The following is a 12799-nucleotide window of genomic DNA, read 5'->3' on the forward strand; positions in this document are numbered from 1 at the left end:
GAGCACTGGGGGCGAGTGGCCTCTCGTTAGCTCTATCCCGCTCCCTCTCATGTGCAGGTGTTTCTGTTCTAGGGAAAAACCTGGGCACATGTCCACGCACGAGCTCCACCCCAAGTCAGATCTGGAAGGTGCTACCGGCTCTTGTTAGCAGGGTGAAAGGCTCTGGGAACCTGTGCCTCCAGAAGCTGGTGCAGTATCACCGGGAGACCCCAGCCAATGCCAAAGCCATCCTGTCTGGAAATGCTAGCCCTGGCTAACTCCTAGGGAGAACCAGACACAGCGGAAGGTAGGATCCCAGCAATCCGGCTCTCAGACGCCACTTTAATAACGTTTTGTACGACACAGTGATGGGGGGTGGAAGATGACGATTGTTTTCAAGTGAATTCACCAGGCACATATTCCTCCAGCCCCAACATAAACAGCCTGGGCTTTCCTTCCCAGGGAAATCCCATTCCCAAGCACACAGGACAGGATTTCAGGAAGAATGAGCACGAAACAGGGCAAACAGGACAAGGGGGCCAGGTCGACTTCTGATTCTTCCCGGTGCAAACCAGGACTACGCTTGTAGTGTCTCCTGCAGGCAGCACCCAACCCCAGCCCTTCCCCTGGAGTCCAGGCCGCCTCCCCAGGGAGACAGACAGTCCCTATGCACTCCACACACTCCTCCCCTAGTGCTCCCATCCGCTCGGGACCTGAGCACGTGTGGCCCCCACGTGACAGAGGCAGCCGTGGGCAGACCCTTCAAGGGCCTTCCTCTCCGCTGGCCCCGGCCCTGTCTGCCTGCCCAGGAGGGAGCAGACAGTGTGGTGTGGCTGCGGGGGTGCGGGAGGGGCCGAGGAAGCAGCAAAGCAGATCAGCTGCGCAGGGTCTGGGGCCGGGGCGACAGAGCAGCAGCCCAGCCCCGGCCTCCGAGAGGGGCGCAGCGCCCCGCGTCCCCCATCAGTTCTTCTCGGGGCGGTTTCTGTTCAGGACGGCTTTCGGGGCGAACTCCAGCTTGTCCTTGAGGCTCAGGACCTGCGTGTGGTCCTTGCCGAGCAGCTCGTCCAGCTTGCGCTCCTCCCGGCGCTCGGAGATGCTCTTCTCCTCCTCCGCCGGCTGGGGCGCCTTGCCCCGGATGAACCATTCCAGGTGGTAGCCCACGGCCCCAACCACGAAGGCCACAGGAAACGTGACATAGGGGGCGTAGGTCCGCACCACGGTCCAAAGCACAGGCCACATGACATCTGCAGGGGTGCACAAGGCAGCGTTAGGGAGGCGCCAGCACCCCTCCCGCTGCAAACAGGGACGACCCCCAGGGCGCCCCACCTACCAGGAGGCCATGCACAACTAACTGAGCGCACACCACCCCCCCCACCCCCCCACCCCCCCCTCCCGTGGAGCAATGCAAACGTGCATCTGGCTTTACCCAACAGCTGGGCCCCTGGAGTCATGCATGGGACTGCAAAAGATTCAACTGTCAGGGAAGGGGGAAGAATCTGTCTTGTGCGTTGTTCTCTTGGACAACTCCGCACCAGTGTGTGGCAGTGTCCCCACAACGGGACCTCCGAGCCTCACCTTGTGGAGCTTCGAGCCTGCTGCCGGCTCCAAGCCCTCCCTCGACAGCTCGTCAACATTTCAGGCATTCTCTGCCCTACGGCATCTCTCTGTGAGCACTGCCCGCCACCCTCTGCCCACCACAGGTCCTCCCACTGTCACCCTCCTGGCTCCGTGCCTGGTGAAGAAGGAGCTTCTTCCCCCCGGCCAAGCATAAGCAGCACAAATAGCCAGAACGGTAATCCACACCCAGCGACTCTGGATTTGACATAGGAAAATTGGCAATGCTTTTTCCCTGTTCTTAACTTGGTTCTACCACTGCGGCCACCTATACTTCACAAATCTGCTGGCCAAGCTACTTTCAAAATACACTATCTTCAACCAAATCCAATTCCTCACTTTTCATATGCTCCTGAACACACCAAAGCGTTCTCTGAACACCCCAGCATTGGAAGTCTCTGTGAAAACCACTGTCCTAGCCACGGAGGGCAGGGGGAGACTGCCCTGCTCCTGAACCAAAGTGGGACAAAGCAGACGTGTCCGGTAGGTAGGTAGGTAGGTAGGTAGGTAGGTAGGTAGAGAGAGAGAGACAGACAGACACACACACACACACACACACACACACGGGGAGTCACTGTAATGGCCATTCTCACACTGTAATGGCCAGTCTCACGCGACCATTATCATTATGAACAAAGATCACTCTCAATTATCTTAACAATGACAGCTAAGGACTTCCTCATCCTAGCACTTTATATACAATGTCTCCTTTAATCCTCCTGTCTACCCTGCCAGGGAGAAGGCACAATCAGAGTTCAGTAACTTGCCCAAATGAAGTCCAACTGAAAGATCTCTGTGATTGTGCAACTCTCCAACGTCACTGTCTCTGGACTAAAAAGAACAATCAATACCTCATCAGGGACAGGTTTTGTGTGTCTTGTTCCAGTTCTCTCTGGAGGAATCCCAGTGTTCTGTGGACCACTGTGGGTAGGGGTGAGCCTGCAGCAGCCCGGGTTTCCTCTCCTGGTCCTTGGAGCCACCCAGGCACTGCGCTGACTTCCTGCACAGTCACAGTCACCTGATCCTCGCAGCACCCCTGTGGGGTAGGAGTTGCTGGCGTGGATTCTAAGGCCACAAAGTCTCAGGTGTTGTTACTTAGTCCAAGATCACCAGAAGCAACACAACCTCTGATTTTGACCCCAGGCCTCTCCAACTTCAAGGCCTGTGGTCTTTATAGTGGAAAGAACATACTATAGACAGGTATATGGTTTCTGTCTAAATTCTGAACTTAAGAACTTCTGCAAGCCTTTTCCTGTCAGCTTGGCATTTCATTACCTCAAGAGCTTCCTGCTTTTGCAAACTCTGTGATCACTCTAAGAAATCTGTTTAATCCTAACATACAGAAGCTGTTAAGAGAGACACCTTTGAAGAACCCCAAACCTAATACGCCTCCCATTGTGGCACAGCAGGTTAAGCAGCTGCCTGGGATGCCCACCTATATGAGCACCACTTTGGGTGCTGCCTGCTCTGTTTTTTTTTTTTTTTTTTTTTTTATGATTCATTTACTTATTTGAAGAACAGAGTTACAGAAAGAGAGAGGGGGGCTGGCAATGTGGTGTAGTGGGTAAAGCCACCACCTGTGGTGCCGGCATCCCATATGGGCGCTGGTTCAAGTCTCGACTGCTCCTCTTCTGATCGAGCTCTCCGCTATGGCCTGGGAAAGCAGTGGAAGATGGCCCAAGTCCTTGGGCTCTGCACCCATGTGGGAGACCCAGAAGAAGCTCCTGGCTCCTGGTTTTGGATCGGCTCAGCTCCGGCCATTGCTGCCATCTGGGGAGTGAACTAGCGGACAGAAGACTCTCTCCCTCTCTTTCTCCCTGCCTCTCTGTAACTCTGCCTTTCAAATAAATAAATCTTAAAAAAAAAAAAAAAAATCCTTCTCCCATGTTATTTCCCACCTTCTAAGCAAAACCTCTCTATAAGCAAACACTTTTCCTAAACCAACCCTCTTTTCCAACCTGTCTTAAAACATCTGCAGCATGGCTTTTCTTTTCTATCCGCCGTCTGCGGTGGGCCCGCCATCAGGATGCAGACCTACGGAAAAGCCCTTCCGGGGAAGACCACCATGCTCAAGGTTGAAGCCTTGGATAGCACAGAAAATGTAAAGGCCCAAATCCAGGATCAGGAAGGGATTCCCCCAATCAGCAAAGACTGATCTTTATGGTAAGCTACTGGAGGACGGATGGGCTTTATCTGACTACAGCACTCAAAAGGAGTCCACTCTTCACCTTGCATGGAGACTCCGTGGTGGTGCCGAGAAAAGGAAGAGGTCTTACAGCGCCCCCAAGACGGATAAGCACAAGAGAAGTCCTTTAGTACTACAAGGTGACGGGAATGCAAGTCACTCGCCTGCGTGGCGAGTGCCCTTCGCACGAACGTGGCGCTGGAGTGTTTGTGGCCAGCCACTTTCAGACATTACTGTGGCAAATGCTGTCCGACCTACTGCTTCAACAAACCAGAAGTCACGTAATTGTACATGAGGAGTCAACAAAGGATGTTAACAGGGGCTGGCGCTGTGGCATAGTGGGTTAAAGCCCCAGCCTGCAGCGCTGGCATCCCATATGGGCGCTGGTTTGTGTCCCGGCTGCTCCTCTTCCGATGCAGCTCTCTGCTATGGCCTGGGAAAGCAGTAGAAGATGGCCCAAGTCCTCGGGCCTCTGCACCCGCGTGGGAGAACCGGAAGAAGCTGCTGGCTCCTGGCTTCAGATCGGCTCAGCTGTGGCTGTTGTGGCCATTTGGGGAGTGAACCAGTGGAATGGAAGACCTCTCTCTCTCTCTCTGCAACTCTTTCAAATAATAATAAATACGTTAACATAAAAACATACCAAGTATGGTTCACAACTAATCTCTCACTTGCAGCACAAGGCCTCTCTCCCTGTCTCTCTGATGTCCTGCTCACGTTCTAATCAAGCCCGTCAGTCCATCCATTCAGGTATCCCACACTTACAACCAGCACTGTGGGGCTTGCTCGTCTGCATTTCTCAAGACGCTCTAGGCTCCCAGAGGGAAAAGACCGTGTCCGCCAGCCCCACTGTGCCGTACCCACTCCTCCGACCCCTCACACCCCCACCTGGCACAAAGTGACCCTCGATCATCGCTTGTTGGGGAGAAGGAGGGCAGTCCGAGCAACTCATCAGGGCTAAAACCACAGCAGCCACCCATACACAGTCCCTGAAAAGGTGGCGAGCACCCAGCCCCTGATGGTGACAAGACGCTAGACGCTCCATCATCATCATCATCCCCAGGGTACCCGGAGAGGTGTCGTGGTTGGGGACATACAGGCCAACCGGTTGCCAGGAAACCGCTCTTTACGCCTGGCCCCCGGAGGCCCCAGAAACCTCCAAGTGCTGCCAAGGGCAAAGGAGGTCTGAGAAGGGGCAAGAATTAACCCTGGGGGTCATCCGAGCCCGGCCGGGGTCGTGGGGGAGGGGGCGCGGACAGGACAAGTGAGGTCAGCGCCCAAACAGCTCCTCGAGGACGCCAGTCAGCCCTCTGTCCCTCCGGCCCCTTCGCGTCCGTCCTCAGCCCCGGTCGCAGAGGACCAGCCGGGCTCCCCAACTCGGCAGCGCAGCGCCGGGAAGAGGGAGCCGTCGGGCCGGGCCACAGCCGGAGCGGACACTCGCCATACCCTCTCCCTGACGGCCTGGAACCGTCGTCACGGAACTGGCAGCCCCGGCAGGTGCCCCAGCGAAACGACCCGCTCGCCGGGACCGCGCGCTCACCTGCGGCCCAGCCCGCACGCCTCGGTCCAGCCCCCAGTCTCCGCCCGCCAGCCGGGAGCACGGACGTCGCCGCTCCCAGCGGCCCCCGGGCCGCGGGCCCCGTGACCCCGCCCACTGGCCGCCGGCTCCCTCGGAGCGCAGGGATTGGCTGAACTCCAGCCACACGCCGGGAGGAATCCGGGCCTCCGCAACGGGATTCCACTGAGCTGAGACGGTTACAGCGCCCCCTGGTGTCCTGGAGGTTTCCCAGTCGCGGCGCCACGTGTTTTCCTTGTGGGAGAAAAGTGACAGATCATCCATTTATTTATTCAACTGGGGTTTATTACGCGTCTTCTGAGACCTAGGTCTGGGCACACAAAAAGCCAAGACTATGGTCCCTGACCTCAAGAAGGGCTCCCTTGCGAATGACAGTCTAGTGCTTTAGAATCTTTGGATCCAGGCTTTCTAGCTAGGTGACCTTCGGAAGAATGTTCATTATATTCATTCTCCTGCGGGAGCCTCCCCGGGCTCCTCCGTGCAAAGGCGGGAACGCCCATTTCGCAGGAATGGCGCAAGGATTGCATGATATGATGTATTAAGGTGCTGTGCCAGGCGCAAAGCAACCAGGGAAACATAACCGTTACTGTTCTCTGTTACAAAAAAAAAAAAAAAAAAAAAATCGAACTACAGTAAAACCTGTCTTACATGACCCCCTCGGGTTAAATATTTACTCCCTCCTCTGCGTCTCCACTGTGCACTGTACAAGCAATTATTTTATAACATGCAGGGAAAAAAAACTCTTGCCCGTGCTCCCCCGTGGGCCTGCCTCCCTGCCTTCCTGTCTTCCTTGCACGTCTCTCGGCTTGGCATGTGAGGGAAGCACCACAAGATGCCAGAAGCTGGGATTAAAGGATAAGCTTATTTTGGGGCAAGGACTGTTTGAAGTCCATCGCTGTGGCGTGGATATTAGCGTGGGCACTCCTCAGAGGCCCGCGTGGGAAAGGCTTGGTACTGACGAGACACTCAGCCCGGTTACGGCACTGGGTGGGGGGCCCCTCTGGGAACTGATCAGATTGGATTTGGTTGCTGGGGTGCTGCTCCCATGACCGAGTCATGGCTTCACAGGGGGAGCCACGGACAGGTGCTTGCTCTGCCATGTGATGCTTGGCACCACCTCGCGACTCTGCCAGTGAGAGCACCATCACCGGACACCGAGTCAGTGGGGCCACCTGACCTTGGACTGAGAACCTCCAACACCACGACCTAGACTAGACCGCCCGCCTTCAGAAGCCGTTTGTCTTTGGTATTTCATTGTAGTCATGACAAGCTGAGTAATGCATTCATGCATAACTTTTTCAACAAGGGTGTTTCCCATGAACTTTCTAAACTGTCCCCATGGTTATTGTTGGTAACATACACTAGACCCCCAGATTTTCCACCCACCCCAAACTGGTGCACGAGTCTGTGCCTTTAATTATGCTTGGGCACCTACCTGGAGTGCCCTTCCCACCCTTCTTCACCAGAGCCGCTCTGCCTCCTCTGTTAAGGGTCACCTGCAAGGGAAGCCTCTCCAACTGCATCACTTCATTACGGTGAAGAGTTCAAAGCTAGGGGCTGGCGCTGTGGCATACTAGATTAGTCCTCCACCTGTAGTGCCGGCATCCCACATGAGTGCTGGTTCGAGTCCCAGCTGCTCCACTTCCAATCCAGCTCTCTGCTATGGCCTAGGAAAGCAGTAGAAGATGGACCAAGTGTTTGGGGCCCTGCCACCCACGTGGGAGACCCGGATGAAGCTCCTGGTTCCTGGCTGCAGCCTGGCCCAGCTCTAGCTGTTGCAGTCATTTGGGGGAGTGAACCAGCAGATGGAAGACCTCTCTCTCTCTGCCTCTCCCTCTCTGCATCTGTAACTCTGCCTCTCAAATAAATAAAAATTTTAAAACTTAAAAAAAAAAAAGTGTGTACATGGAGCACAGAGAAGGAGCTTCTGCCCAGCCAGGAGGCATCAGCGAAAGCTCCCTAGGGACGCTGGTACTGAGCCAAACCTTGAGCACTGTCTGCCGGTTCCCTCAGGCAGGACGGAGTGGAGCTCAGGAGCACACTTAGAAAGCAGAAAGCCATGGGTTCAAATCCTGGCTCTGCTCTCTGCTAATTTCAGAAAAGCCATGGACACTCTTTGTTTTAGAAAAGAGAGTAATAGCACCCAGCCCCTAGGCGTGCTGCGTGAAATCACCTCATTGTATACCGTGCTTGGTGTAGTGCCTCGCACTCAGTAAATTATTACCACCATGGAGAGTCTTCCCCACACTCAATCCTCCTTCTGCAATGCCCGATGCCCAAGTACGGCGTTGCACAGTCACTAAACCAAAAGCCCGAGCCACACCCTCAAGGCCCGGCCCCTCTCACCGTATTGCCCACACCCAGCTTGGCACAGGGGCCTCCCAGCGTCAACATCGGTCCCAAGACCACATCAGCAGCTCCCCTGGGGGTCTCCCGGCCTTCTCACTGCTCCCTCCAGTCCATTTCTGTTGGTTCTGCCGGTCAAGGGAACTTGCAAAGCAGGCGGACTGCAGGGCAGACAACCTGTCACCTCCGTGGGTTCCTTCTGCCCCCCCACCCGCCCCCGCCCCCGCACACACACACACCACCCCGCTCCAGGGCTGGCAGCACAGCGGCCCGCCCAGGCTGCCGCCCTTGCCTGTCCTAGAGGTTCTGCCCTCTCTTCCACGACAGCAAAACACCCGGGCACCGTGCGAGGCCCAGCGCACAGGCGGAGGGCTGCCCCAGACTGCCTGTCCTCCCCAACGCACGATGACACGTCACTGCCATTGGAGCAGCGTTAGGAGGTGATGAGGCCATCTGAGGGCTCTGCTCCCGTGGCTGGGGTTGGGGCCTCCATACAAGGGCGAGTCCAGCCACCTCCTGGCCTCTTCCACCCTCACACCTTTGCCAGGCGAAGGCCCGTGCCAGATGCTGGTGGCACCTTGGTGCTGGACTTCTCCAACCACGAGCCAACAAAGTCCTGCTCGCGGTGAATTGCCCGGTCTGTGGCTTTCTGTCTTAGCAGCACAAAATGACCTGAGGCACTGTGTGAACAGAGGCTCCCTTCTCTTCTCCTCGCCCCTCTGGGAAAGCAGGTCTCCCTTGGTACCCCCACTTTCGGTATGCCCGGCTGTGGCCACACCGAGAGCACTCAGAGCACAGAGATGGCGCTCAGCTTTCATTTATTTCTGGGGCTCAGCACAACTGAAGGAGGCGCCCCCATCAGCCGCACCTGGGGACACTGCAGACCTGGTGTGGGCAGCAGGACAGCCACAGGGTTACAAATGCTGCCCTGTTCATCCGTGCACTGCACGTGTACCTCCTACACCCAGAAAACCTGGCCCCCTTCCAAGAAGACAAAGACTAGGAAAAAACTACACAGAGGACTAAACTCCGAGCCAGCCACTGCCCAGCTTTGGGATTTGGGAGCAGCCGTTCCCATCTCCAAGCCTGTCTGCTCATCTGTGCGGGGGTGAGAACACCTGTTTCCTGGGATTGCTCTGATATCGTCTAGTTCAAGCCTCACCTGTGTCCTACTCTGAGCGATGAGAGTCCCAGAGGTCAAGCGGTCCAGCCAAGGACTCCCCTGCCAAGCGTACAGGAAACAGACACTCCAGGAATCCAATGGACAGTCATCCAAGCGAGGTGTTCTCAAAGCCGGCTGCCCACCAGAGCCCCCTGGAGCACCTGTTGAAGACCCACTCAAGGGGTCTTTACCACTGTCTCAGACCAGCTCCAAGCTGACGGGCTTCTGGAGGTTCGGGTCACAGGGAGCCCCCTCATTGGAGTCTGTGTTCCAGGACCTGCTTCTCAGTGGCCCAGAAAACGCCTGTGCCAATGGCTACTGTGGCCCCGACAATCCCCCCTCCCCAGCGTGACCCAAAGGCTGAGCCATCAAGTCGCTGTGCCCCAGTGCCCGCTTCTCCTGCAGGTCCTTGCACAGCTGCTCCCTGATCTCAGAACAGCCCCAGCCTCAGCCCCTCTCCTGCGGCTACTACACAGTCAGCCTCCTGGCACTCACCCTTGTGTTTTAACTGCCCATTTCTCTCTTCTCCCCAGAGCACCAGAAACTATAGCCTGTTCACAGCCATGTCCATGGTGCCTGACAGTGATAAACATTTGCTGAACAAATGTATGAATGAGAAGGGGGCGGGCACTGTGGTATAGCAGGTTAAGCTGCCGCCTGTGGCCAGCTTTTCATATGGCGCTGGTTTGATTCCCGGCTGCACCACTTCCTCTCCAGCTCCCTTCTGATGCACCTGGGAAAGCAGCAGAGGATGGCCCAAGTGCTTGGGTCCCTGCACCCACATGGGAGACCAGGAAGAAGCTCGTTGTTGTTTTTTCTTGGGGGTAGGGTGAAACAGGGGATGGAATATCTCTCTCTGTCTCTCTAATGCTTTCAAATTAAAAATGAACGAGAAGGTCTGGCTGAGCTAGAGTGGCCCAGAGGAGCAGGCACCCCCGGCCCCCAAGCCCTCCTCTCCTGCCTAGGGGTGACCCGTCAACCCCGAGGGCTGGAAGGGGGGCTGTCAGGGCTGCCATCAACCCCTTTCCAGGCCTCAGACTTGGATCCCCCACTGCAGACATGTCACCTATCCGCCCGGAGCCTCGGCTCCCTCTCCTTTGGCAAGGCACTGCCCCTTCGTGGCCAGCACTCAGCCTCGCCTGGCCCACCTACGAGCCAGCACCACTGGGGCCTGGCTGCCTTCCCAGGGCGGTTCTGGTCTTCGGACCCTCCTGCCCCACGGTGCCCGCTCACAGGAGGCACCCGAAGGAAGACGATGCTGCAGCACCAACCTCCACAGAGCCTGTGTGCTGCTGGCCGTGCCCTCGGGGAAGGAGAAACCAGTATATGTTGAACCTAATAATAACCACACTCCCTGTTTATTGAGCACACACTCCGGGTTGGGCACTTCCCTCTGCGGGGGAATCCGGGAAAGACCAGGAGCCAGACAAGGAAACACAACCAGGGCTGGGGAGACGTTGACTCCTCCCCCACTCTAGGAGGGCCCAGGTCCTGACCGTGGCCACCAACGGGCTCAATCCCCTTTCCCCCTGCTGTCCCCGGACCGAGAGCGTGGATCCTGTCCTGGACACCCGGGGCCCACGTGGCCTCCTCCGGAGAGAGCAGCGGTTTCAAGTGCAGTTCTGCCGTTTTATTTTTCCTGGGATACTCAAGGGGGTGTGGGAACAGCCACAGGTGTGGTGAGGGGAAGCCCCCATCTCCCCTCCCCAGCCGCTGGGAAAGGGGAGAGGCCCAGGCGCCCTGGTCCTGGGTTGGTCCAGCCACTGTGGTCCCTGGGCCCGGTGGGCGGAGGGCTGAGGGCGGAGCCCCGGGAGGGTGGGGCGGGCTCCTAGGCGGGGTTCGGGATTCTTCATAAAAAGCCACGAAGCTTGATCCCCACGAAGCCCAGCCCCGCGGGGTGGGGGGGTGGTGGTGGTGGAGGACGTTGGAGGGTGGGGGTGGGGACGCAGAGCCCAGATGGGGGACCCGGCCCGGCCTGGCCCGTGGGGGTGGCAGAGATGGTGGCCGTGGGGAGGAGGTGGGGACGTAGCGTCGGACCGGGAGGGAGGGGGTCCAGGTGGGGAGCGCAGGGCGGAGAGGCGCGGCCCCCAGCCCAGCCCGGGCGCCTTCGCGTGGGGTCAGGAAGGTAAAAAAACCCACGAGAGCGCGCCGGGCAGCAGGGCCGGGGCGTGCGGAGCCGGCGCGGCGGGCGCGCGGGGCGGCCCGGTTCACAGTGACCTCGACGCTGGGTGTACAGTACGGGTAGAAAACCGCGGGCCGGGCCGGGCCGGGCGGGCCGGGCCGCTCACAGCCTGGTCTGGGCCTCGGGGATGTAGATCTCGATGCTGTCCGCACTCTCGGTGGCCGAGCTGTGGCGGAAGGAGGCGGCGCGCTTGGCCGCCAGGAGCCGCTTGCGCGCTTCCTGCCGCTGCCGGTCCACGGAGTCCAGGGAGCGCTCCTTCACCGGCACGCCCCGGCCCCGCGAGGGCTTCTTTGGTATCGGCGGAGGGACCTTCTTCTCCTCCTGCGGCAGAGGGGGCGGCCGCTGAGTCAGGGGCGCGGGCGGAAGGCCCCCTCGCACCCCAGACTTGGGCGAACCCCTCGGTGGTCTGGCTCTAAGGAACCCCCCCCACCCCCGCACCTGTCCTGGAAACAGGCGGGGCACGAGCGCCCCCTGGTGGACAGTCCTCAGCCGCTCGCCTTACAAAGCTCGCTCCCGGGGTCCCCTACAGCCGGCCCAGGCACGGCAAAGGGGGGGCTCCTGCGCGCCCCTCCCAGGCGAGGTCCTGGAGGCTGCAGGGACGCGCGCAAGGCTCTGCCCTCGGAGCCTAGGCCGGAGCTGAGGGCCATGTGCCTTTCTGGAAGGTCTAGTTCGGCTCCCTCTGGTTCCACAGCTCAGGCTGTGTGCACGTCGCGGGGCAGGGGGTGAGGGGGCCAGGACGATGACAAAGCAGGGCTGCCCTTCCCCTGCCGCCGCTGTGCACCTCTCTACAGAAGAGCAGTCTGTGCAGCCTGCCTCTTGGCCGGAAGGGACACCCCACAGCCATGCAGCACACACACCTTAGGTTCCAGGAGTTTCCAGCTGTTGGCCTTGAGTTGCTGTAGCTCCAGGAACTTGAGGGTCACATCCTCGATGGAGAGCTGCAGGAGGTCCCAGAAACCCGCCAGGTCCTGGAAGGTGGGCACGGGGAACGCAGTGGGGTCCTGCGGTGGAGACAGAGTCAGCCAGTGAGGACCGGAGAAAGCCCTTTCCCCACTGTTGGGCAGCTCGGCTGGGGGAGTGGGGTAGGGGCTGGGAGGCAAAGCAGTGAGAAGGCGCTGGGGCCTCTCCCTCGCCTGCACTAACACCAGGTCCCGTCCCCGGCCCCAACACGGTCACCCATGCAGCCTGGCCGCCAGGCACACGCACCTGCTAGGCGCTGCTCCTATGGTCACTCACCATGTTCTGCTGACACAGCCGGAAGAACTGCTGAACCTTCTGGGACAGGAGGAGCTGTGTGCTGCCCACGGCACTGCGGATCTTCTCCAGGACTGGAGAGACAACATGGGGAGGGCGATGGGGCCATGACCCGCCTCCGGGAGTGAGCCCCCAGCTGGCTGGCACCGTCTTCTACCTGTGTCCTCAGTCCAGCCCCTCCCCCAGCAGACGGTACCCCCAGACCCTGATGCTGATTCCTCCCTAGGGCCCCGTTTACCACGGACTCCAGCCTCAAGGGGTCCCAGCCCAACCTAGCCCCATAGCCTTGACTGGGCCACTCATTGGGTAAACTGATCACAGTGCGTGACTCCTTGCCTTGTTAAGAGCTGTTAAGAGATTTCCCCTCCATGAGGCCTATCTTCCTTCCCACCAGCCCATCATGGGGGTCCTGTGGAAAGACTGTCTCCCCTCAGAATGGATTGACAGGGAGGAGCCAGGCCTCCTCTACCCTCCCCACAACCCAGGGCCTGGAGCCACTGCCTG

General features: G+C 58.6%; 2 protein-coding genes across 5 annotated transcripts in view; both read right to left on the reverse strand.

Annotated features, from left to right (window-relative positions):
- Positions 1–286: 286 nt before the first annotated feature.
- On the reverse strand, positions 287–5404 carry SMIM12 (small integral membrane protein 12). 2 transcript variants are annotated; one of them, XM_062190923.1, is made up of 3 exons: positions 5316–5373; positions 3822–4379; positions 287–1223 (listed from the first exon to the last, which is right to left on the reverse strand). In XM_062190923.1, exons 2-3 carry the CDS (start codon positions 3826–3828, stop codon positions 940–942), a joined length of 291 nt encoding a protein of 96 aa, XP_062046907.1. In that variant the 5' UTR covers positions 3829–4379; positions 5316–5373; the 3' UTR covers positions 287–939. The 2 variants fall into 2 exon arrangements, with proteins under 2 accessions (XP_062046907.1, XP_062046908.1); XM_062190924.1 differs by lacking the exon at positions 3822–4379 and having other exon boundaries at positions 5316–5404.
- Positions 5405–11073: 5669 nt separating this feature from the next.
- The window catches only part of DLGAP3 (DLG associated protein 3), a 116281-nt gene continuing 114555 nt past the window's right edge, over positions 11074–12799 (reverse strand). For all 3 annotated transcript variants that reach the window (XM_062193250.1, XM_062193249.1, XM_062193251.1), the window contains exons 10-12: positions 12278–12369; positions 11899–12042; positions 11074–11362 (exon numbers count right to left, since the gene is read on the reverse strand). In XM_062193250.1, coding sequence (XP_062049234.1) covers positions 11144–11362; positions 11899–12042; positions 12278–12369 — 455 coding nt within the window. In that variant the 3' untranslated portion in view covers positions 11074–11143. The remainder of the gene's footprint in view (positions 11363–11898; positions 12043–12277; positions 12370–12799) is intronic.

This window comes from Lepus europaeus, chromosome 5 (genome assembly GCF_033115175.1).
Source record: "Lepus europaeus isolate LE1 chromosome 5, mLepTim1.pri, whole genome shotgun sequence".
NCBI lineage: Eukaryota > Metazoa > Chordata > Mammalia > Lagomorpha > Leporidae > Lepus > Lepus europaeus.